At 46.2% G+C, this 22,528-nt stretch overlaps 1 protein-coding gene across 8 annotated transcripts in view; it reads left to right on the forward strand.

Moving 5' to 3' along the window:
- Positions 1-22,304, forward strand: part of TMEM181 (transmembrane protein 181) — a 101,282-nt gene extending 78,978 nt beyond the window's left edge. For all 8 annotated transcript variants that reach the window (XM_055268311.2, XM_063632727.1, XM_055268321.2 and 5 more), the window contains 7 exons: positions 9,643-9,700; positions 11,839-11,941; positions 12,440-12,491; positions 15,269-15,351; positions 16,604-16,693; positions 18,202-18,268; positions 18,693-22,304. In XM_055268311.2, coding sequence (XP_055124286.2) covers positions 9,643-9,700; positions 11,839-11,941; positions 12,440-12,491; positions 15,269-15,351; positions 16,604-16,693; positions 18,202-18,268; positions 18,693-18,771 — 532 coding nt within the window. In that variant the 3' untranslated portion in view covers positions 18,772-22,304. The remainder of the gene's footprint in view (positions 1-9,642; positions 9,701-11,838; positions 11,942-12,439; positions 12,492-15,268; positions 15,352-16,603; positions 16,694-18,201; positions 18,269-18,692) is intronic.
- The last annotated feature ends 224 nt before the right edge of the window (positions 22,305-22,528 follow it).

A 22,528-nucleotide genomic window follows, 5' to 3' on the forward strand; every position in this document is an offset into this window, starting at 1 on the left:
ATCCTATTTACAGGAGTATATTTAGTTTATGACAAGTTTCCTTGACTCTGGAAAATAAGGATTGGCAGTGTCCAGTTTGGATACAGTCAGAAACACAATTGACAAATAAATTTGGTTATTTTTGTGGTTTACAGTAACGCAACGTAACCTTACTTGTGATTAATAGCACATATTTAGATACTAGAACCTTAGACATGCCATACAGTTTTGGAACTTATGTTAATATTATTCCGTCAAATAAAACCTATTGGGCATTATCTTGGCAATTTCATATACCTAAACATGTCAAATAATCTTGTTTACCTCTTTTCTGGATGCTCCAGGGGCCCTCTGCAGCACCCAAAGGCTGGGGGTTAGGAAAGACAACCTTGAGACTAAAGTTTGATTTGGGGAAGCCTGTTAAATATGTTGAAAATTTGAAACACTTGATAGTATGAAATAGAACTTTAGATTACCATTAAGTGTTTGCTTTGCCAAAATGATGAGTTAAACATTGGAAAGCAAAAACCATTCCTCATCCTTTTTATTACATAAAAATCCTGTTTAACAGAGAAAGTTAAATTTTATCCTTGCATTCGTTTGCTATTAATATGAACCCTAATTTTTAATAAAACCTTATAGACAATCCTATTTTTAAATTTTTTTTTAAATTACACTTTAAGTTCTAGGGTACATGTGCACAACGTGCAGGTTTGTTACATACATATACATGCGCCATGTTGGTGTGCTGCACCCATTAACTCATCATTTACATTAGGTATATATCTCCTAATGCTGTCCCTCCAACCTCCCTCCACCCCATGACAGGCCCTGTTGTGTGATGTTCCCCACCCTGTGTCCAAGTGTTCTCATTGTTCAATTCCCACCTGTGAGTGAGAACATGTGGTGTTTGGTTTTCTGTCCTTGGCGATAGTTTGCTGAGAATGATGGTTTCCAGCTTCATCCATGTCCCTACAAAGGACATGAACTCATCCTTTTTTATAGCTGCATAGTATTTCATGGTATATATGTGTCACATTTTCTTAATCCAGTCTATCATTGATGAACATTTGGGATGGTTCCAAGTCTTTGCTATTGGGAATAGTGCTGTAATAAACATACATGTGCATGTGTCTTTATAGTAGCATGATCTGTCATCCTTTGGGTATATACCCAGTAATGGGATGGCTGGGTCAAATGGTATTTCTACTTCTAGATCCTTGAGGAATCGCCACACTGTCTTCCACAATGGTTGAACTGGTTTACACTCCCACGAACAGTGTAAAAGTGTTCCTCTTTCTCTACATCCTCTCCAGGACCTGTTGTTTCCTGACGTTTTAATGATCACCATTCTAACTGGTGTGAGATGATATCTCATTGTGGTTTTGATTTGCATTTCTCTGATGGCCAGTGATGATGAGCATTTTTTCATGTGTTGGCTGCATAAATGTCTTCTTTTGAGAAGTGTTCATATCCTTGACCCACTTTTTGATGGGATTGTTTGATTTTTTTCTTGTAAATTTGTTTAAGTTCTTTGTAGATTCTGGATATTAGCCCTTTGTCAGATGAGTAGATTGCAAAAATTTTCTCCCATTCTGTAGGTTGATGGCAGTTTCTTTTGCTGTGCAGAAGCTCTTTAGTTTAATTAGATCCCATATGTCTATTTTGGCTTTTGTTGCTATTGCTTTTGGTGTTTTAGTCATGAAGTCTTTGCCCATGCCTGTGTCCTGAATGGCATTGCCTAGGTTTTCTTCTAGGGTTTTTATGGTTTTAGGTCTAACATTTAAGTCTTTAATCCATCTTGAATTAATTTTTGTGCAGGGTGTAAGGAAGAGATCCAATTTCAGCTTTCTACATATGGCTAGGCAGTTTTCCCAGCACCATTTATTAAATAGGGAATCCTTTCCCCGTTTCTTGTTTTTGTCAGGTTTGTCAAAAATTAGATGGTTGTATATGTGTGATATTGTTTCTGAGGGCTGTGTTCTGTTCCCTTGTTCTACATTTCTGTTCTGTTACCAGTACCATGCTGTTTTGGTTACTGTAGCCTTGTAGTATAAAGTCAGGTAGCATGATGCCTCCAGCTTTGTTCTTTTTGCTTAGGATTGTCTTGGCAATGTGGGCTCTTTTTTGGTTCCATATAAACTTTAAAGTAGTTTTTTCCAATTCTGTGAAGAAAGTCCTTGGTAGCTTGATGTGGATGGCATTGAATCTATAAATTACCTTGGGCAGTATGGCCATTTTCATGATACTGATTCTTCCTATCCATGAGCATAGAATGTTCTTCCATTTTGTGGTTTGTGTCCTCTTTTATTTCGTTAAGCAGTGGTTTGTAGTTCTCCTTCAAGAGGTACTTCACATCCCTTGTGAGTTAGATTCCTAGGTATTTTATTCTCTTTGAAGCAATTATGAATGGGAGTTCACTCATGATTTGGCTCTCTGTCTGTTATTGGTGTATAGGAATGCTTGTGATTTTTGCACATTGATTTTGTATCCTGAGACTTTGCTGAAGTTGCTTATCAGCTTAAGGAGATTTTGGGCTGAGACGATGGGGTTTTCTAAATATACAATCATGTCATCTGCAAACAGGGACAATTTGACTTCCTTTTTTCCTAATTGAATACCCTTTATTTCTTTCTCCTGCCTGACTGCCCTGGCCAGAACTTCCAATACTATGTTGAATAGGAGTGGTGAGAGAGGGCATCCCTGTCTTGTGCCAGTTTTCAAAGGGAATGCTTCCAGTTTTTGCCCATTCAGTATGATATTGGCTGTGGGTTTGTCTTAAATAGCTCTTATTATTTTGAGATACGTCCCATCAATACCTAGTTTATTGAGAGTTTTTAGCATGAAGGGCTGTTGAATTTTGTCAAAGGCGTTTTCTGCATCTATTGAGATAATCATGTGGTTTTTGTCTTTGGTTCTGTTTATATTCTGGATTACGTTTATTGATTTGTGTATGTTGAACCAGCCTTGCATCCCAGGGATGAAGCCACCTTGATCGTGGTGGATAAGCTTTTTGATGTGCTGCTGGATTCGGTGTGCCAGTATTTTATTGAGGATTTTCGCATCAATGTTCATCAGGGATATTGGTCTAAAATTCTCTTTTTTTGTTGTGTCTCTGGCCAGTCTTTGGTGTCAGGATGATGCTGGCCTCATAAAATGAGTTAGGGAGGATTCCTTCTTTTTCTATTGATTGGAATAGTTTCAGAAAGAGTAATATTAGCTCCTCTCTGTACCTCTGGTAGAATTCAGCTGTGAATCCGTCTGGTCCTGGACGTTTTTTCATTGGTAAGCTATTAATTATTGCCTCAATTTCAGAGCCTGTTATTGGTCTATTAAGAGATTCAGCTTCTTCCTGGTGTTGTCTTAGGGGAGTGAATCTACCTGTTTCTTCTAGATTTTCTAGCTTATTTGCATAGAGGTGTTTATAGTATTCTCTGATGGTAGTTTGTATTTCTGTGGGTTCGGTGGTGATATCCCCTTTATCATTTTTTATTGCGTCTATATGATTCTTTTTTCTTCTTTATTAATCTTGCTAGCGGTCTATTTTGTTGATCTTTTCAAAAAACCGGCTCCTGGATTCATTGATTTTTTTTAAAGGGTTTTTTTGTGTGTCTATCTCCTTCAGTTCTGCTCTGATCTTAGTTATTTCTTGCCTTCTGCTAGCTTTTGAATGTGCTTGCTCTTGCTTCTCTAGTTCTTTTAATTGTGATGTTAGGGTGTCAATTTTGGATCTTTCCTGCTTTCTCTTGTGGGCATTTAGTGCTATAAATTTTCCTCTACACACTGCTTTGAATGTGTCCCAGAGATTCTGGTATGTTGTGTCTTTGTTCTCATTGGTTTCAAAGAACATCTTTATTTCTGCTTTCATTTCGTTATTTACCCAGTAGTCATTCAGGAGCAGGTTGTTCAGTTCGCATGTAGTTGTGAGGTTTTGAGTGAGTTTCTTAATCCTGAGTTCTAATTTGATTGCACTGTGGTCTGAGAGACAGTTTGTTATGATTTGTGTTCTTTTGCATTTGCTGAGGAGTGCTTTACTTCCAACTATGTGGTCAATTTTGGAATAAGTGTGACGTGGTGCTGAGAAGAATGTATATTCCGTTGATTAGGGATGGAGAGTTCTGTAGATGTCTGTTAGGTCTGCTTGGTGCAGAGCTGAGTTCAAGTCCTGGATATCCTTGTTAGCTTTCTGTCTCGTTGATCTGTCTAATGTTGACAGTGGGGTGTTAAAGTCTCCCATTATTATTGTGTGGGAGTCTAAGTCTCTTTGTAGGTCTCCAAGGACTTGCTTTATGAATCTGGGTGCTCCTGTATTGGGTGCATATATATTTAGGATAGTTAGCTCTTCTTGTTGCATTGATCCCTTTACCATTACGTAATGCCCTTCTTTGTTTCTTTTGATCTTTGTTGGTTTAAAGTCTGTTTTATCAGAGACTAGGATTGCAACCCGTTTTTTTTTTTTTTTTTTCTCCATTTGCTTGGTAGATCTTCCTCCATCCCTTTATTTTGAGCCTATGTGTGTCTCTACACATGAGATGTGTCTCCTGAATACATCACACTGGTGGGTCTTGAGTCTTTATCCAATTTGCCAGTCTGTGTCTTTTTAATTGGGGCATTTAGCCCATTTACGTTTAAGGTTAATATTGTTATGTGTGAATTTGATCCTGCCATTATGATGTTAGCTGGTTATTTTGCTTGTTAAATGATGCTGTTTCTTCCTAGCATTGATGGTCTTTACAATTTGGCATGTTTTTGCAGTGGCTGGTACCGGTTGTTCCTTTCCATGTTTAGTGCTTCCTTCAGGAGCTCTTATAAGGCAGGCCTGGTGGTGACAGAATCTCTCAGCATTTGCTGTCTGTAGAGGATTTTATTTCTCCTTCAATTATGAAGCTTAGTTTGGCTTGATATGAAATTCTGGGTTGAAAATTCTTTTCTTTAAGAATGTTGAATATTGGCCCCCACTCTCTTCTGGCTTGTAGAGATTCTGCTGAGAGATCAGCTGTTAGTCTGATGGGCTTCCCTTTGTAGGTAATCCGACCTTTCTCTCTGACTGCCCTTAATATTTTTTCGTTCATTTCAATCTTGGTGAATCTGACAATTACGTGTCTTGGGGTTACTCTTCTCAAGGAGTATCTTTGTGGCATTCTCTGTATTTCCTGAATTTGAATGTTGGCCTCCCTTGCTAGGTTGGGGAAGTTCTCCTGGGGGATAATATCCTGCAGAGTGTTTTCCAACTTGGTTCCATTCTCTCTGTCACTTTCAGATACAACAATCAAACATAGATTTAGTCTTTCCACATAGTCCCATATTTCTTGGAGGCTTTGTTTGTTTCTTTTTACTCTTTTTTTCTCTAAACTTCTCTTCTCACTTCATTTCATTCATTTGATCTTCCGTCACTGATACCCTTTCTTCCACTTGATCGAATTGGCTACTGAAGCTTTTGCATGCATCACGTCGTTCTTGTGGCATGGTTTTCAGCTCCATCAGGTCGTTTAAGATCTTCTCTGCGCTGTTTATTCTAGCTAGCCGTTCGTCTAATCTTTTTTCAAGGTTTTTAGCTTCTTGGCGATGGGTTTGAACATCCTCCTTTAGCTAGGAGAAGTTGGTTATTACCGATATTCGGAAGCCTACTTCTGTCAACTCATCAAAGTCATTTGGAGGAAGGAGTTTTGGAAAAAGGAGAGACCTAGGGAGGGTTTTTTGTTTTTTTTTTTTTTTTTTTTAAGAGAAGGATGTTGGCCGGGCGCAGTGGCTTACGCCTATAATCCCAGCACTTTGGGAGGCCAAGGCAGGCCAATCACGATCAGGAGATTGAGACCATCCTGGCCAACATGGTGAAATGCCGTCTGTACTAAAATACAAAAAATTAGCCAGGCGTGGTGGTGCATGCCTGTAGTCCCAGCTACGTGGGAGGCTGAGGCAGGAGAATCGCTTGAACCTGGGAGGCAGAGGTTGCAGTGAGCTGAGATTGTGCCACTGCACTCCAGCCTGGCGACAGAGTGAGACTCTGTCTCAAAAAAAAAAAAAAAGAAGGAGGTCATGAGGGGTGCAAGCTTGACATAGAGAGGGTAGAAGAAAGCCTGAATATAGGGAACCTCTTGCCATTTGCCATTCCTGATGATAAAATTGTCGAGGTCCCCGAGAATCTGAAAGTTAAAGGGTGCCGATCTCGGGCGATCAGCTGTTACTATCTCGTTTGTATTGGGGCCAGGCCATGTTGCAATCAAAAACTAAACACTTTGGCTTTAGGTTTCCCTGTGAGCCAAGTTTGGCAAGGTTGTGAAGGAGACAGCCCAGAGGGGCGGCGTGAGAATGTGGGATGGTTTGGCACCATATGGACTGGTGAGAGGAGGCCCAGGGGGTCTATTTTTATTAGGCAGCCCCAGACAAAAGAGACCCAGAATCTTCTTTCCAAAGAGGACCTTTAAGCTGAGAAGAAACAGGGCACCCCCAAGATGTCCTCTAGCTTAGTCCCACTGGTCCTCTGAGGACTGGGATGGCAGACCGAACTTTCTCAGGTACCATGAGAAAGCCAGGAGAAGGCAGATCTTACCAGTCAGCTGAATTAGTGTCTGATGTTGGATGTTCCAGTTGGAATCAGCAAAGGGCCTCCCGAACTGGCATGCGCGAGGAAGAGAGAGGGAGAGGCAGAGAGAAAGAAGAGGGAGGAAGAGGGAGCAAGGGTTAGGGAGCAAAATACCCATCGCTGGTGGTTGGAGTTGGATTCCTGAGACCTGAGGGTTTTGAGAGCCCACTGGGGAGTAGCTCTGGCCCAAGCTTCGCAGGCCCCTTCAGATTAGTTGTCCTACTCACACAAATCGCTGGAAAAGTGAAGTGAGAGAAAAGACGGGGTGCGTGGCCAGAGACTCTCAGCATCCAGGAGTTAACTTGGGACGAGCCGCCGCTGCCCTCTGCTTCCTGGGTTGCAAGACAGCCTCTGTCCCCAACGTCTGTCCTGGGTTTCAGCACCAAATGTAAGTGTTAAAGAGGAAAGAAACACGAAAAGCAGCTCAACAGTCAAAAATAGGTTTATTTTGGACAGTAAACCTGAGAGGGCCTTCTGGCTGAGTTAGGTCAGAGGCACTCTCTCTTACAGGCTAAGAGTATTTAAGGGTTCAGGGTGGGAGAGCTTATCACAGGCTCGAAATGTTTCTGTGTCTCTTAGTCTTGCTTATCTGGGAGGGAGAGTTTTGTGTCTGTTCCCATACATCTTCCTGCAGCTGCAGGCATACCCCCCATGTCTGCTTTTAGCTTTCCTATCTTGGTGCACCTAAAGGGAAAGGAATGTGCTTATTAGGGCCCACTGTTTTACTGGGGCCCATGGTATGAGTGTGAAATTTGGTGCTTACCCAAGAGACTTTTCCCCCCTCCCTCTGTGCCCAGCTGTGTTATCTGTGTTTTACTATCTGCTTTTTCTGGTTGCTTGTTGTTAGAATCTCAAGAGGTGATTTCCTTGAAATGCATGAGGTTAGAAAGGGAGCTGGAACTGCAAGTGGCAGTGTTTGTCCAAGATAATGGTGCTCCTGCTCTGTCGAGGAGGAGTTACTTCTGCGGCAGGATGAGCCCCACGATAACCTCGGCGAAGCAAGCCACATCATCCTCCTCCTGGGTTTTCAGGCGCTTGGGGCTACCAGCCCATTCTGAACCCAACACAGAGCTCTGAGCTGGCCGGCTGAGGGGGCCACATCACCGGGCTCCCGGAGGCAGCTGCGCTTGCTGGGACACCTTCCCACATGCTGCTCCGGTGGTACTTGACCTTATGCCAGTCCAGCACCATGGACCCCCTTCCCTCTTCCTCCCACTGCCCATCACAGTTCTCACAGTTTCAGAGATGCCAGCGTGCTTCGGAGAAGTCAGAATGATCCGATATTTACTAAAGGCTTTGGTTTGGCTTCCAAGCTCAGTGTGCTTCCGAGATCACCAAGCGCTTCTGTCTGCGCAGGCTACTTCGCAGATGCCTAACTGCTTCAGGGGCTACAGAGCACTTTGATTACTTTGCAATACAAAGCCCAGAGCTGTCAAAGTGCTTCTGAAGACCACAAAGGGCTTTAAGGTCCACACATGGCTGCTGGACCCATGGGCTCCCGCAGCTTGCCCACCTGCCCTGGGCTGGAAGGGGCCCAAGCGCCCCTCAGAGCCAGCCACACCCCTGAAGGCTGCCTCCAGACAGCCCACCTGGCTGCCGAGGCCCAGACGCCCGCCCTGCCTGCCCCGTCGGGCCGCCCACACTGTTCTGCCCGGCCCGACCTCTGCCCAAGATGACACCACTCTGACCTCCCCAGCGCCCGCCCTCTGTTATGTTTTTCTCTATACATACATACCTATGATAAAGATTGTTAGGCTAATAATAACCAATAAAATAGAAAAACTATAACAGTATATTATAATAAAAGTTACGTGACGTGCTCTCTTTTTCAAAATAATCCTGTATTCTTCTGATGATGATGTGAGATGCCCCAGTCCCTGCGTGTGGGATAGGTGAGGGGAGTGGTGTAGGCATCGTAACATAGGCCTAGGCTGCTCCTGAGCTTCCTGTGATATGTCGGGAGGGTCATGCAGCCATGACAGTGTCGGTGGTTGTGTGTCAGGAGCAGTTGATGTGGCTGACTGACGGGCGAGCCACGTTTGCAGCCGGGGTACACGGGACAAAGGGGTGGCACACGTCCCTGGGGGGATGGTGCAGGATGTCATTGTGCTATCAGATTGGCATGCAATTTAAAACTTAGGGAATGCTTTTTTCTGGAATATTCCATTTAACATTTTCTGACTGCAGCTGATCTCAGTTAACTGAAACTGCAGAAAGCGAAACCATGGGTAAGTGGGGACAGCTATATGACTTGAACTGACACATTCGTTTTTGCTTAAATGAGTTGTGAAGAATCCATGATTCTATTGGTCTACGATGGAAAATGAAAAAGACCATGTCCTTTTCGATTTCTCCTTTAGAGATGGGAGACCCTGTTGTAGGAGTGAATCTTGGGTGGCTCCTGGCTCTCCACTGTCCACCGATGCTGTGCTGCGTCCACACACTTTCAAGCCCTATGCCTGCTCCCACGCTTGCTCTTTATCCTGTAAAATGGCCCCACAGCAGAAGCCTAGTGTGGTAGCAGCCTGGTTCACATGAATAGGACTCACGGAGTAGCTCCGTTTCCGGGTGTGACTTCGGAGCCCAGCATGCCTAGTTTCATGCCACGGTGACCCAAGCGAGTCATCCCGTCTGCTCCCAGTCCCCTGTCCCCAATTCCCTGTCATCTCAGCCACCCATTTTCATTTTGAAAATCTCATGGAAGTTTCTATTTGCTTTTATTGCTTTCTTTGTTTACTTGTCAATTTCCTAGTACTCATATGTGCCATTAAAAAGGTGACTGGAAAAACAGCTCTTAAAACTGCAAGAGAAATAGTATAGGGTTTTGTGTAATAAAAAATACTGCAACTTTCCAATACTGATAAATGTGGACCCTTGATAGGATTGTATGTTTTTTTCATGTGAAATATGAAATTCAGGATTTCTCTTAAATTTAGGATTGCTTTGTAAAAATCCTTCACTGTTGGTAGAAAGTAGTTTACATTAATGAGTAAAAAAACCAAAAAGTCAATGAGAAAAAATGTAAAATAAAAAGTAAAGGTAGTTATTAATCTATAATTATTTATAATGTCAATTTTTAGAGTTAACGAATTACATGATCCAATGTACCAGTATCGAGTTGACACCGGAAATTTTCAGGTAAGGATTGTTAATGAAGCCTGCAATTTTTCTTTTTTGCTTTTTTTTTTTTTTTTTTTTGAGACGGAGTCTCGCTGTGTCACCCAGGCACCCAGGCTGGAGTGCAGTGGCGCGATCTTGGCTCACTGCAAGCTCCGCCTCCCGGAGTCATGCCATTCTCCTGCCTCAGCCTCTCCGAGTAGCTGGGACTACAGGCGCCTGCCACCACGCCCGGCTAATTTTTTTTTTTGTATTTTTAGTAGATACGGGGTTTCACCGTGGTCTCGATCTCCTGACCTCGTGATCTACCCGCCTCGGCCTCCCAAAGTGCTGGGATTACAAGTGTGAGCCACCGCGCCCAGCCGCAATTTTTCTTCTTAATGCTGTTTTGTAAAATTACTGAATTTTGTGACTTAAATTGTTCTGTTGAGCTTTTTGCTAACTGACTACTTGGGAAGGACTACATAGAAAGTTCAAGGGTGGAAGATTTGGGGAAAATTTTTTTTTTTTTTTTTTTTTTTTGAGATGGAGTCTTGCACTGTCGCCCAGGCTGGAGTGCAGTGGTGCAATCTCAGCTCACTGCAGCCTCCGCCTCCTGGGTTCAAGTGATTCTCCTGCCTCAGTCTTCTGAGTAACTGGGATGATAGGGGTGCGCCACCACACCTGGCTAATTTGTATATTTTTAGTAGAGATGGAGGTTTCACCATATGGCCAGACCGGTCTCAAACTCCTGACCTCAAGTGATCTACCCATCTCGGCCTCCCAAAGTGCTGGGATTACAGGCGTGAGCCACTGTACCCGGCAGAAAAGCTCTTTGAAACAATGTTTTTGTTTTTTTTTTTTTTTTTTTTTGTGACGGAATCTCGCTCTGTCGCCCAGGCTGGAGTGCAATGGCGCAATCTCGGCTCACTGCAAGCTCCGCCTCCCGGGTTCACGTCATTCTCCTGCCTCAGCCTCTCCGAGTAGCTGGGACTACAGGCGCCCGCCATCACGCCCGGCTAATTTTTTTTTTGTATTTTTAGTAGAGACGGGGTTTCACCGTGGTCTCAATCTCCTGACCTCGTGATCCGCCCGCCTCGGCCTCCCAAAGTGCTGGGATTACAAGCGTGAGCCACCGCGCCCGGCCTAAAACAATGTTTTTACTCCCAGTCTTTGGTTTGTGGCTGACGCAGTTTGAGGCCCTGTCACTGTGGTTCTGGTCGGCTGCTCTTCCCTTCCCAGTCAGGTGTCGGGGAGAACCAGTCATGTGGGCTCTGGAACAGACCCCAGGGCCCATGTCTGTTGCTGAAGACGACACCGGAGAGCAGAGCCTTCTCGGTGCTAAACACGCTGGTCTAGTCCAGTCCCTTTGCTTTACGTAAGGTCCCAACTAAAGTCACTCAGGTGCTTTTGAGAAAAATGATCCCAATTCCTGCTGTGCTGTCCTGTGCTCTGAGCCTTGACCGTAAGAGGGGAGCTCTGGCACTGAGAGGACAGGAAAGGGCTGGGGGGATGGCGTGGGCCGGAGCCATTGAGGAGTGGGGGCTGCGTCTAAAGACACTGTCCACCCCGCGGCCTGGCCCTTGTCAGAACCCACGGGCCTGCCCTCTCCCCATCACAGCTCTGTCTTCAGAAAAGGGCTTTGGCTTGCTGTGACATTACAGAACTGTGCGCTTTTTGACCTTAGGTCCTGTAGGGCATTTAATTCAAGCCCCTCGTGTCACAGATAAGAAAACAGAGGTCCGGAATGGTTGATGGTTGAGATGGCGCATGGATTCCCAGGGCCTAGCCTGGGTGCTTTCTTGGACACCTGCCACCTTCCCACATGCAGGGGCAGGGTGGGAGCCAGCCCCCACCCCCAGGGGTGAGAGAGACAGATGGTGGCCACTGCAGTCTGAGCACCCACTGTGCCTGGACAGGTCCCTGGTGGGAGGAGTTTTGGGCTCTCCTCCGCTGATGTGCAAGGCCTGGGGTGTCGTCCACCTCAGGGGAGCTGCCTGTGCTCGCAGCGGGACTGAGCAGATGGTCCTAGGTGGGAGCCCGTTGTTCTGCTTCCTGGAGGGACCTTCAGGATTTAAGTCCCTTCTAAAAACCTGTGGCTTTCCTGCCTGTGGTGGTGCGGGGAGGAGAAGGTCACAGAGGCCCTGTTCTGACTCAAGTGCTGCCTTGTGTCCTCCTAGGGAATGAAGGTCTTCTTCATGGTGGTGTCAGCGGTGTACGTTCTGTACCTCTTGTTCTTGATAGTGCGGGCGTGTTCCGAGCTACGTCACATGCCTTATGTGGGTAAGTGCCCCTTTCAGAATCAGTGCAGGGGTGGCTTGGGAGTGACTCAGGTGGGGGAAGAAGTGGTTGGAGTCTCCCAAGTCAGGGGCCTTCCTTGAGGGCCCAGGGACTGGTCCATTCCCATAGGCTGGGGACCAGGGCACGTGGTCCCCAGGAGCCACAACAGGCCTAACAGGTTACTCTGGCATTTGGGGCCATCAGAACGGCCTGGGTCCTGCAGGACTGTACCCTGCAGAGCAGGGTGAGTCACCCTGAGCTTGCGGGATCCTTTCCTGAATCTGTCCCCACCAGAGGATGGTGGCTGTGGCCTCCCTGGACACCACCCTGGCCCTGGGAAGGGACCAACGTTCTCCTGGGCTGCAGGTGACTCTGGCCAAGTCTGGAGGGAGGAGCATTTGTCCAAAGAGCTTTGTTTCATTTCTGTTTTTTATTTTTCAAAATAAAACGCGAGTGGAATTTACTTCCAGGGTCGTTAATGAGAGTTTCTTTCTTTTTCAGATCTCAGGTTGAAATTTTTGACCGCATTGACTTTTGTAGTACTTGTCATTAGGTAAGAAGACCTTATTTCTTGAAAAGAGCAAAACGGAATTTTTCTTTTACTGTCAGGAATATCTGTTGCCTCCTTTTGTGGAGTGGATTTCGGGGTACTTCTAGCCCAGTAGACTCATTGAGGTTAGAGGGCCTCCCACCAAGGGTGGGCAGCCGAGAGCAGCCGTCAGCCTGGAGAGCATGTTTTTATTGTAAGTGGCCAAGGACTGGAGCAAGTTCACTTGCACACTCGGCCCACGCTGGGCATGTTCCGTCCTTGCTATGCCACCTGCTATGTGTGCAGCATGTAGTCGCCAGCTGGACGTGAGGGCACTGGGGACCTCGGGATCCTCGGGGTGCCCCAGGGACTGGACTCTAAGCGAGTTAGGACAGCAAACACCCTTGAGCAGCATGCTCCGTTGCCGCCGTCAGGGGAGATGGGAGGCGAGGTAGGCTTGGTCCTGTTGTGTCGGGGAGTGGGGTCAGCCTGAGGTCTCCCGGGGCAGGCTCAGCCTGGCCTGAGCACCCCAGACCTCCCTGGGGACCGGTGCTGGCCAGTTGGTAGAGGAACAGAGCGGCCTGGGAATTTGTTTCTTTGAATCGATTCCAGGTAATTGCTTGGTGGTTTATGGTTTGTTTGTTTCTCCTAAAATCAGAATCCAGAGGAAGAAAAAATCTAGCTGCTGCTTGCCTTTTTAGGTTGTTTGGATGGCAAATAAGCGGATGTTGGCCCTTTTCCTTTATAGGAGTGACAAGGGGCCTCTGGGAGGTCAGCCCTTGTCCAAGCTTTCCAGGTGGGCTCTGGGAGTCCCCACCTTGTGGAGGGCGAGGACTGAGATAGGCATCCAAGGCCATCCACCACCACTAGGAGTGTGAACTCCGCTCAGACTTGAACTTGAACTCGAATTTCATTCAGCATCAAAATTCACTCAGAATAATGCTGCACGTGCGTTGTATTTGTCTCTGTTCAGTGCTAGGTGTGCACGTTGTCTCTGTGACGTCTCATACACATGGCTATACAACCTCACAACCTCACATACAGGCTTACTCACACAACCTCACTCATGCCTTCACCCACAGCTGACCCACCCTCACACACTCACACCCTCACACACTCACACCCACCCTCATTCTCACCTTCACTCACACCCTTACACCCTCACTCACACACCCTCACCCACCCTCATTCTCAACCTCACACCCTCACTCACCCTAACTCACACATTCACTCTCACACATCACTCACACACCCTCACTCTCAACACACCCTTACACCCTCTCACACCCTCACACTTTCACTCACATGCCCTCACTCTCACCCTCTCACCCTCACACACACCTTCGCTCACACACCCTTACACCCTCACTGTCACCCTCACTCTCACACCCTCACACCTTCACTTATACATCCTCACCCTCACACACCCTCACTCTCACCCTCATTCTTACCCTCGTTCACACCCTCACACACATCCTCACACACACCGTCACACCTTCACTCACACATCCTCCCTCTCACCCTCACATTCTCACACCCTCACTCTCATACACCCTCACTCTTACACCCTCACTCACACCCTCAATCTCACACCTCACACCTTCGCTCTCACACACCCTCACCCTCACCCTCAAACTACCTAGTCCTCAAGTTGGGAGCTACTGTCTACTTCTGGTGGCCTCCGTCTCGGAAGTTGCCCTGCCATGTGATCTCTCTTCACACAGGTGTTAGGGGACTCATTTATCCTACAGATAGTTACTGAGTGCTTGCCCTGGCAGACAGGCTTCTCTCTGTCGCGGGATTTATGTTCACACAGAGTGAGATGAGTGGCAAACAACTAAATACATTCCCCCCTGCGTGCCATGCTGCAGACGAAACAAGGAGACGTGACTTGCAGAGGGGAAGGGTCCACTTTAGATGAGTGGTTTGGGGATATGTCTCTTGGAGAGGTGACATTTGGCCGAGGACCTGAGGAGGAGCCCTGAAAGCCGTGGGGTGGCTGCTCCAGGCCGCAGAACAGGGCACTGGCAGCCTGGGAGGGCATCAGCATGGCGAGGTGGAGAGACAGCTGCGTCACTGGAGGCCGGCGTGGCTGGAGACGAGCAGGCGTGGGCACGGCGGGAGGCAGAGTGAGCTCTCGAGTCCAGTTTCCATTCTGTGCTGGGAGACCGCTAGAGGGTCTTGAGCTGGGAGGTGAAATGGTCTGGTGCGCATGTTAATGAAACCTTCTGGCTGAGGGTGGCATGTGGGAGGTGAGGTGGAAGGCAGGTGGGGAAGGAGCCTGTGGACCTGTGTCCTGAGGCTGTCACTGGGTGGGAGTCTGAACCAAAGGTGTTGCCTTCGCTGCTGTGCAAGTCACTGGAACTGACCGGGGAGGCGTCCCTGTGTCTGAAAGGGGAGCTGTGACGAAGGAGAAGCAGGCTTCCCTCGGGAGAGGGGGGCTGTCACAGGAAATGGTCTCGAAAACTTGAGTTACAAAAGTGAGAGCAGGGAGGAAATGTGCCAAGGGGGCTTCAAGGCCCCGAGAAGGGAAAGTGTGACAGGGTCCGCAGCAGGGTTTATCCTGTCCCTGCAGCTGGCCGGTGGGTCTAGCCCGCCTAGATCCAAGACCAAAAACCAGAGGCAGGGGCTGTCTGTGTGTGTGCGTGTGTGCGTGCATCTGTGCACGTGTGTGGAAGTTCCCATGCAGAAATCACAGTGTACAGACCGAAAGGTTGAATGGGGTGAATAGAGAATTCTCTGAAGCTAGTGCTGTTTTCGTGCATGTTTACATATTGTCTCTGCTCCTCTGTCTTTTTCAGCATCGCTATCCTTTATTTGAGATTTGGAGCACAAGTACTACAAGACAATTTTGTAGCAGAGCTGTCAACTCACTACCAGAATTATATCCTTTTAACTGGAGGCCCCTGGCTGCAGGAGGCCTGCTTAGCATTGCAGCGGTTAGCGGCTCAGATTTGCCCCTCTCAAGAGGAGACAGATCAGCTCCTCGCGCCCTGTTCTCTGGAGGCCTCGTCTCTGCTGAGAGGCGTCTCAGTTGGCCCCGCTGCAGCCCTGGGAACGGGCAGCCTGTCCCTCCTCTGTACACAGGAAGCTTGGGCCTGGAGGGCTCAGTAGTTCCCCCAGGTCAGGTTTCGGGTGGCAGAGCCCGGCTCCAAACCCAGAGAGGCTGGTGCTCTGGAGCGTGCCCACGCCACCCTGCTTTCCACCCAGAGAGGCAGGTGCCGTGAGGTAAAAGAGGTGCAGTTCCCTCTCCACGCCGCGGGGCTCCAAGCCCCTACTGCTGTCCAGCAGAGCACTGCGGGGTGGCTGAGGGCTGCTGCGAGCCTCCTGTCTCCCGCCAGGGGATCTCTCTCATCATCACTGAGATGTATCCAAGGGCATGACAGTCGTGGCAGGTTGAGCCTGTGTCTGTAGGGAAGAGCTCATAAAATACTGGGACCCCCTTCGATTCCCGCTGTGCCCGAGGCCAGTGGCGCAGGGCTGTTGCCTCCCGGGAGCCCTGGCCTCGCCCAGAAGTCGGAGAGGTTATGCATGTGCTTTCACTCCTCCTTGTTGGGGACGCTTCAAGAGTTAATGCTTTAAATCTTGGGTTTTTTCTTTGGGATTTCTTATGTCCCAATTAACGCATGAATTAATACACAGTTTTTTCAAATTTTTGTGACTGAATTTCATGCTAAGCTTTTATCAGATTTTCATAGGGGTCTGTAATCCAGAAAATGTTCAGAACAATTGGTTTGAGAGTTTGTTTCCAATTCTTTATTTCATTATTGTGTCTAGAGACCTTGATTCACCGTATGCCCGTGGCCTTCCTGCCCTTTTCATGTAACTTGATCTCTTCTGGCCTTGCCCTCGGAGCTGGTGACAGGAGCGCCACCAGATGGCTCAGTGGGTCCAGGTTTCCACTGATGTGAGAGGCCATCGTTCACCTGTTATTTACCGTGACCTCGAAGAGTCCTTGTGATCCCTGGCTGTGGGCTTGAACTGTGAAGTCCTGATGTCTGGGTTATGGACCCCCGGGCACTGGCGGGTGCATGGCACTAGAAGGGGCTGCTGATGGCGGGAGGAGCGGTCGAGCCGTAGGCAGAGCCTCTGACTGATGTGTCCAGATGCTGCGTTCCTTCCCTTGACAGCACCACCAGCCGAGTTCTTATCTTTCTATGGCCTGTTGAACTTCTATCTCTACACCTTGGCCTTTGTGTATTCTCCGTCGAAGAATGCTCTCTATGGTAAGCCACCCTGGGGTCTGGGCTGCTGGCCAGGTAGCGGGCACAGAGGCCTGTGTTCATCCACGACCCACTTCCCGGGTTTCCCATTCATGTGGGCACTGTGATTCCCAGTGACTTCTCTTGGCAGAGAGACAGTGAGTTGAAATGTCGAGCTCTGAGGTGAGTTGGGGCCCAGCATACATAGAACCTGTGTTGTATCATTCCTACACAGAGTTGACACTCATTTTGTTAGTGTCAGTCCCCAGCTTTTGCTGTTCAGTTTGGGATTTGTTGACTTTACAGTGGTGCAAAAGCAATGCACATTCAGGAGAAATCACACTTTGAATACCCAAACAACCGTTCTGTTTTTCACTTTCAGTACAGCATTCAGTAAATTCATGAGGGAGAGTCAACATTTATTACAAAACAGGCTTTGATCCTTTGATCCCAGCACTTCTGGAGGCCAAGGTGGGAGGATTGTTTGAGTCTGGGAGTTTGAAACCAGCCTGGGGAACAAAATAGAGACCCCATCTCTACAAAAATTTAAAAATTAGACAGGTGTGGTAACATGTGCCTGTAGTCCTAGCTACTCGGTTGGCTGAGGAGGGGCGATCGCTTGAGCCCAAGAGGAGAGGCTGCAGTGAGCTGTGAGAACACCACTGCACTCCAACCTCGGTGACAGAATGAGACCCTGTCTCTTAAAAAAAAATTAAATAAAATAGGCTTTGCATTAGATGATTTTCCCAACTATAGGCTAATGTAGTAACACTTAAGGCAGAATAGGCTAAGCTGCAATGTTCGGTGCCTTAGCTGTAGTCGATGCGTTTTTGACTTCACGATATTTTCAACCTAACGATGGGTTTATCAGGACATAACCCCATCGTAAGTCAAGGAGCATCTGTAGTAGTGTTGTTACCATTAAAAAAAAAAAAAGCCAAAACATACAAAAAGTCACCCAGTAGTGAAACCAAAACAACCCTCTTGCACAGGGAATGAAAAGGATGGGAACTCTCTAGAACATAGGCAGCCCCCCGCACCCCCTGACATCTTACAGTGGGCTGGCACTTTCCCAGCACCTTCACAAACGGCGTCTCACTTAAGCTTCACAACAACTTTATGATAAACATATAATCATGCCCATTTTACAGAAGCAGCAGCTCGCTGCACATCCAAGGACTGGGTGGGGGCAGGCAGGGCAGAGCCGCTTCTCCTGGGGCCTATGTTTGGCTCCCCACTCCCCGTGTCAACAGGAGGCAGCTTGTGCGTGGGCAACGGCAGCCTGCCTGCTCCTTCCCACAGGCCGCCTCCCTCAGCCTTCAGGACGTCCCTGCCAGGCAGGCCAGGCCAGCCCTGTCTTGTAGATGAGAAAACAGCCTCACGAGATTTGTTCAGGTTCATACAGACATGGCAGCATCTGCGATTTGAATCCAGCTCTTTCCGACTTCCTTCCTTTGTCCGGGACAGCCTCCTGTCTGTCCAGGCTCATCACGTCAATTGCTTGAGATGAAAATGCTCTTGTTGGTTTTCAGAGTCCCAGCTGAAAGACAATCCTGCGTTCTCCATGCTGAATGACTCCGATGATGATGTGATTTATGGGTAAGTCCCTGTTCGTTAGAAGGCCGGCATAGCTTGGGCATCCCGGCATGGCCTTGCATGTTTACTGAATGGTGGGTTACTCTTCTAAAATTATTTTCAAGGTATGAAGGCATTTACCTTGGAGTGTCAAGTGGCTCGTGGTTTTCTGTTTTCACCGTATATGGGCTTAGATGTGGTAGTAGTCCCTTCTGCTGGCTACCTGTAGGGCGTGCTGGCCACGGGAAGAACTGTGCTTTCTGGACTGATGGGCCCTGGGAACTGGGGGTGGGGGAGAGGAGGACGGGGTGAGCAGTAGCAGTTGGTGATAGAAAATTGAAAGAGTGAAGCTATGATGGAATTCCTGCTGGAATGGTCTGTCAGTGTGGAAGAGGAAAATAAAGAGCTGTCAGAAGTTAGACGGTCTCAAAGGTCTCTTTGCTCACAGGAGTGACTATGAGGAAATGCCGCTGCAGAACGGCCAGGCCATTCGGGCCAAGTACAAGGAGGAGTCAGATAGTGACTGAGCCCCGGCCAGCCTAGCGAGGCGACAAGGTGCCTGGATGCTTTCCCCGGTGACCGTCTGCTGACCTTCCCCTGTTGTATTCAGACTTTTCTTATAAGCAGAGATTTCCTGTTGCTCATTTGTTTACATATTTTTTTAAAGGAAAACCAAAACTGAGGGCAAATTTAAATGTTTAGCCAAATTTATTGTCATGGTGGCTATGAGAAGAGAGGCATTGATAACAAGTTTCAACCGCCAAATCCTTTTTTACGAAGATTTCAGATGAGCGTGTTTTCAGTGATGAGGAGTAAATTACACGTTTTTAGTAGAGTGAATTATGTACTTTTTTTTTTTCCTGTAATCATTCACTGATTCCAAGTTCACGGGCAGCCTGTGACTAGGTCCTCAGCATGACAGCATCACTCTCTTTATTCCCTTTTCCATGGTACTGTTTTTTGACCCTTTAAACTCAAAGGGAAGCCTTATCTGTGGCTGCTTCAGGGCAGTCCTTCCTCAGTGAGTGGCCAGTGCCCTGGGTAACCAAGTGGCCTGAAGTGATCGGTCACTTACATGGACTGTGTTTTGTGCAGTGTGTGAGTTATGACTCATCAGGGGAATGGGGGATGCCTGGGTTCCAACCCTTCGCGTCACCAAAGGGGAAGTAATAGTGTGGAGTTGTGAGGAGGGTTTGATAAGTTGAATAAGGAAAGGCTAAGATAATTTACAGGTTACCAACTCCGTGGGGAAGGTGTTACTGCCATGGTGCTTTTCAGGGGCCTGTGTGTACACACACGATTAAATGGATTTCCCCGTGGGAGGTATGGGCAGGAGAGAAAACCTTACCATTCCAGTAAATAGCAGTTTCTGCAATTCTGTTGAATATGAAATGCCATACAGCTTTATTTATGTAAATAAAAGCTAAATGAGGGGCCAGGCACAGTGGTTCACACCTGTAATCTCAACACTTTGGGAGGCCAAGGTGGGAGGATCACTTGAGCCCAGGAGTTTGAGACCAGCCTGGGCAACATAGGGAGTCCTTGTCTCTATAAAACATTTAGAAAGTTAGCTGGGTATGCTGGGGCATGCCCATAGTCTCAGCTACTCAGGAGGCTGAGGTGGGAGGATTGCTTGAGCCCTGGAGGTCAAGGCTGCAGTAAGCCATGATTGTATCACTGCACTCCAGCCTGGGTGTCAGAGCGAGAACCCGTGTCATAAATAAGTAAAGCTACGTGAAAGATTGATAGAATATTTTAGATTATTTATTGGCCAAAAGTTTTTAAAACTCTTATCTGGAAACAAAATGAAAGTAAAATGTTTTAAATGGTTCATGGAAAACGTATTTGGGTAGAAGGCAACTCGTGCTTCTGGAAGGGGTTCCCTGTCCTCCATGCGTCACATGGCGGTCAGGTAGGGATGACCTGTTCTGTGAAGTCCTTGGCACCGCTGAATCTGTGGCATCATAGAAGGTCCTGGAGCTTCCCCGTTCTTTTCAGTCAGGGACTCCATATAGAGTCTCATGTGGACGCCTCCCATGCTTTCCTCCTGACCTCTACAGTCACACTTCTATTAACATCCGATAACTGAGGGCAACCTGACTGATGCCGTCTTGGCGACTGAGGTCCAGAAGATGATAGTTCCGCAACGCAAGCAGTACCTACTTTTTTTCTTCATCTATGCATTGACTCTCAGATTACCATGCAGAGCTTCACGTTATCATCCACGTTAAGTAGTGCTAGGACCTTAGAGATGTTCATGAGAAACTATTCGTTATGACTTTCCTTTGTATCTTTCCTTTTAATTTTAACTTTAATGATAATGTACTTTTAATATGGATTCTATTCACATTTGTTTTAAAAACCTTGTAAATATGAATGTTTAAGACAACTGGTTACTGCAAGGGTAATTCAAGTTTACATGATTTTTAAATTTGCAGTGATGTGTTTTTTTTATTCTCTGTATTGAAAAAAATTTTCTGTTACCAAATTTTACAACTTCTAATAAGACTACTATAATTTTATGTAAACTGATGAAGACGTGCTGATTAACATATTCTGTGATATAGTTTACAACTTTTAATAATTGTCCATGATTTTGGAATGCTGTTATTTATCAGTAAATGTAAAATATTCGAGGCATTTAGCCATACACACATTAGAACTTTTTAAAACTTTGTCCTATAGTGTAAACTGATGACTGTTGTCTTCATACATTGAGTCTTCATGCATCAATGAAATGAAACATATAGGATTATTTATTTACTTTTTGTAACTAAGTTGGAAATAAGAAAAACAATTAGAAAGAAAGTACTTAAGGGGAAAATCATTCTTACTAAGTCATGTATTTTCAACTTGTCTTCCCTGGTATATCATAAATACCGACATACTACATACCCCATATAAAATTTTGCTTAAACTCTCTAGCACTTGGCATGTAGAATATATACCATAGGTATCAGGTTAAAACACTAAAGTCTGCCAGAAACTTTTGACAGTAGCAAGAAAATTGTTGAAGAAAAAATAAACTATTTACTGAGGGTAGTTATGTTAAAGTTTTGCGAACTTAAAGGGCTGACTTTAGTTCTTTCATGGTAATGGCTTGAATAACATCATCTTTGGGATTTTTTAAATACTGGTCCAGTCTAGGAGAACCTGGAAGATGACCAGAGGTATTTCAGTTTCCCTAGGGAGAGCTTCGTTATCCATGTGGATAATAAGTCTGCTTGATTTATTATTAAATCATTACAGCAGTGAAGTGGTGCCATTTTCTCTCTCTTAAGCCCCATTTGAAAGGCTAGACAAGGGGATATGTATACTATGTTCAAGGTTTGTAAGGTTGTTACTGTACATAATTGCAGATTGCAATAAAAGCTTAGATACATTTTGTAAACTCAACCCACTAAATGAGGCAGGTTACAAGACAAATGTCACCACCAGCCTCAAGTATTTTATGAACTATTTACTGAGGGTAGTTATGTTAAATAGATTATAATGTGGTAAATTATTTCCTGAATCCTTTATCACAGGAAAAACACAGGCCCTCATAAAAGGGATAATGAAAACGGATGTGTCTGAACATTTAGTGAAGATGAGACTTAAAACATGAAAGTGTATTTGTGTATTTTGAGGGTTTTAGAAACCGGTTGCCTTAGAGGTTAGACTTTTGAAGAAAAAAAAAAAAGATACAAATCTTTTCCCCTGGCCAAAGGGAAGTTGTGTTAGTCTGTGACATCTTGTGATGCTGTTTATCTTGGTTTGACATTGGAGATATGCTGGTAACTATGATACCATACTATAAAACAGAATAATTTTCTGCTACTAAAAACTGCCTTTTTACAAAATGTAAATATTTGTAAAATAAAATAACACTAAACTTTAAGCCCAAAAGGAGAGGTAGAGCCGTGTTGAGTTGTGGACCTGTCCGTGGGGCACAGTGCCACCCCATCACAGTGTTGCTGTCATCAGGCAAAAGTGAATGTTTATGGCAAATTCGTGTTTTGCGAATGGCTTAATTCTGACACTACCTTTCTGGGAAATGTTAATAAATTTTTAATATTCACTTCTATGTGTCTTGATTTGTTTGCTCTTTGTGTGTGGAGTTAATTTGGCCTTGCAGACATACATGCTTTAATGAAGCGGCTTTGGAGACAACGGCAGGGCTTTTCCATTTCAGCAGGCAGGCACGGAGGTATCTTCACTGCCATCTCTAACGTGGCCTGGGGACGAGCACTGAAGATGGAGACAAGGCCTGGGCTTGGGCCCATCTCCCTACTTGGATGTGTG

Source organism: Symphalangus syndactylus, chromosome 2, assembly GCF_028878055.3.
Source record: "Symphalangus syndactylus isolate Jambi chromosome 2, NHGRI_mSymSyn1-v2.1_pri, whole genome shotgun sequence".
NCBI classification, from domain to species: domain Eukaryota; kingdom Metazoa; phylum Chordata; class Mammalia; order Primates; family Hylobatidae; genus Symphalangus; species Symphalangus syndactylus.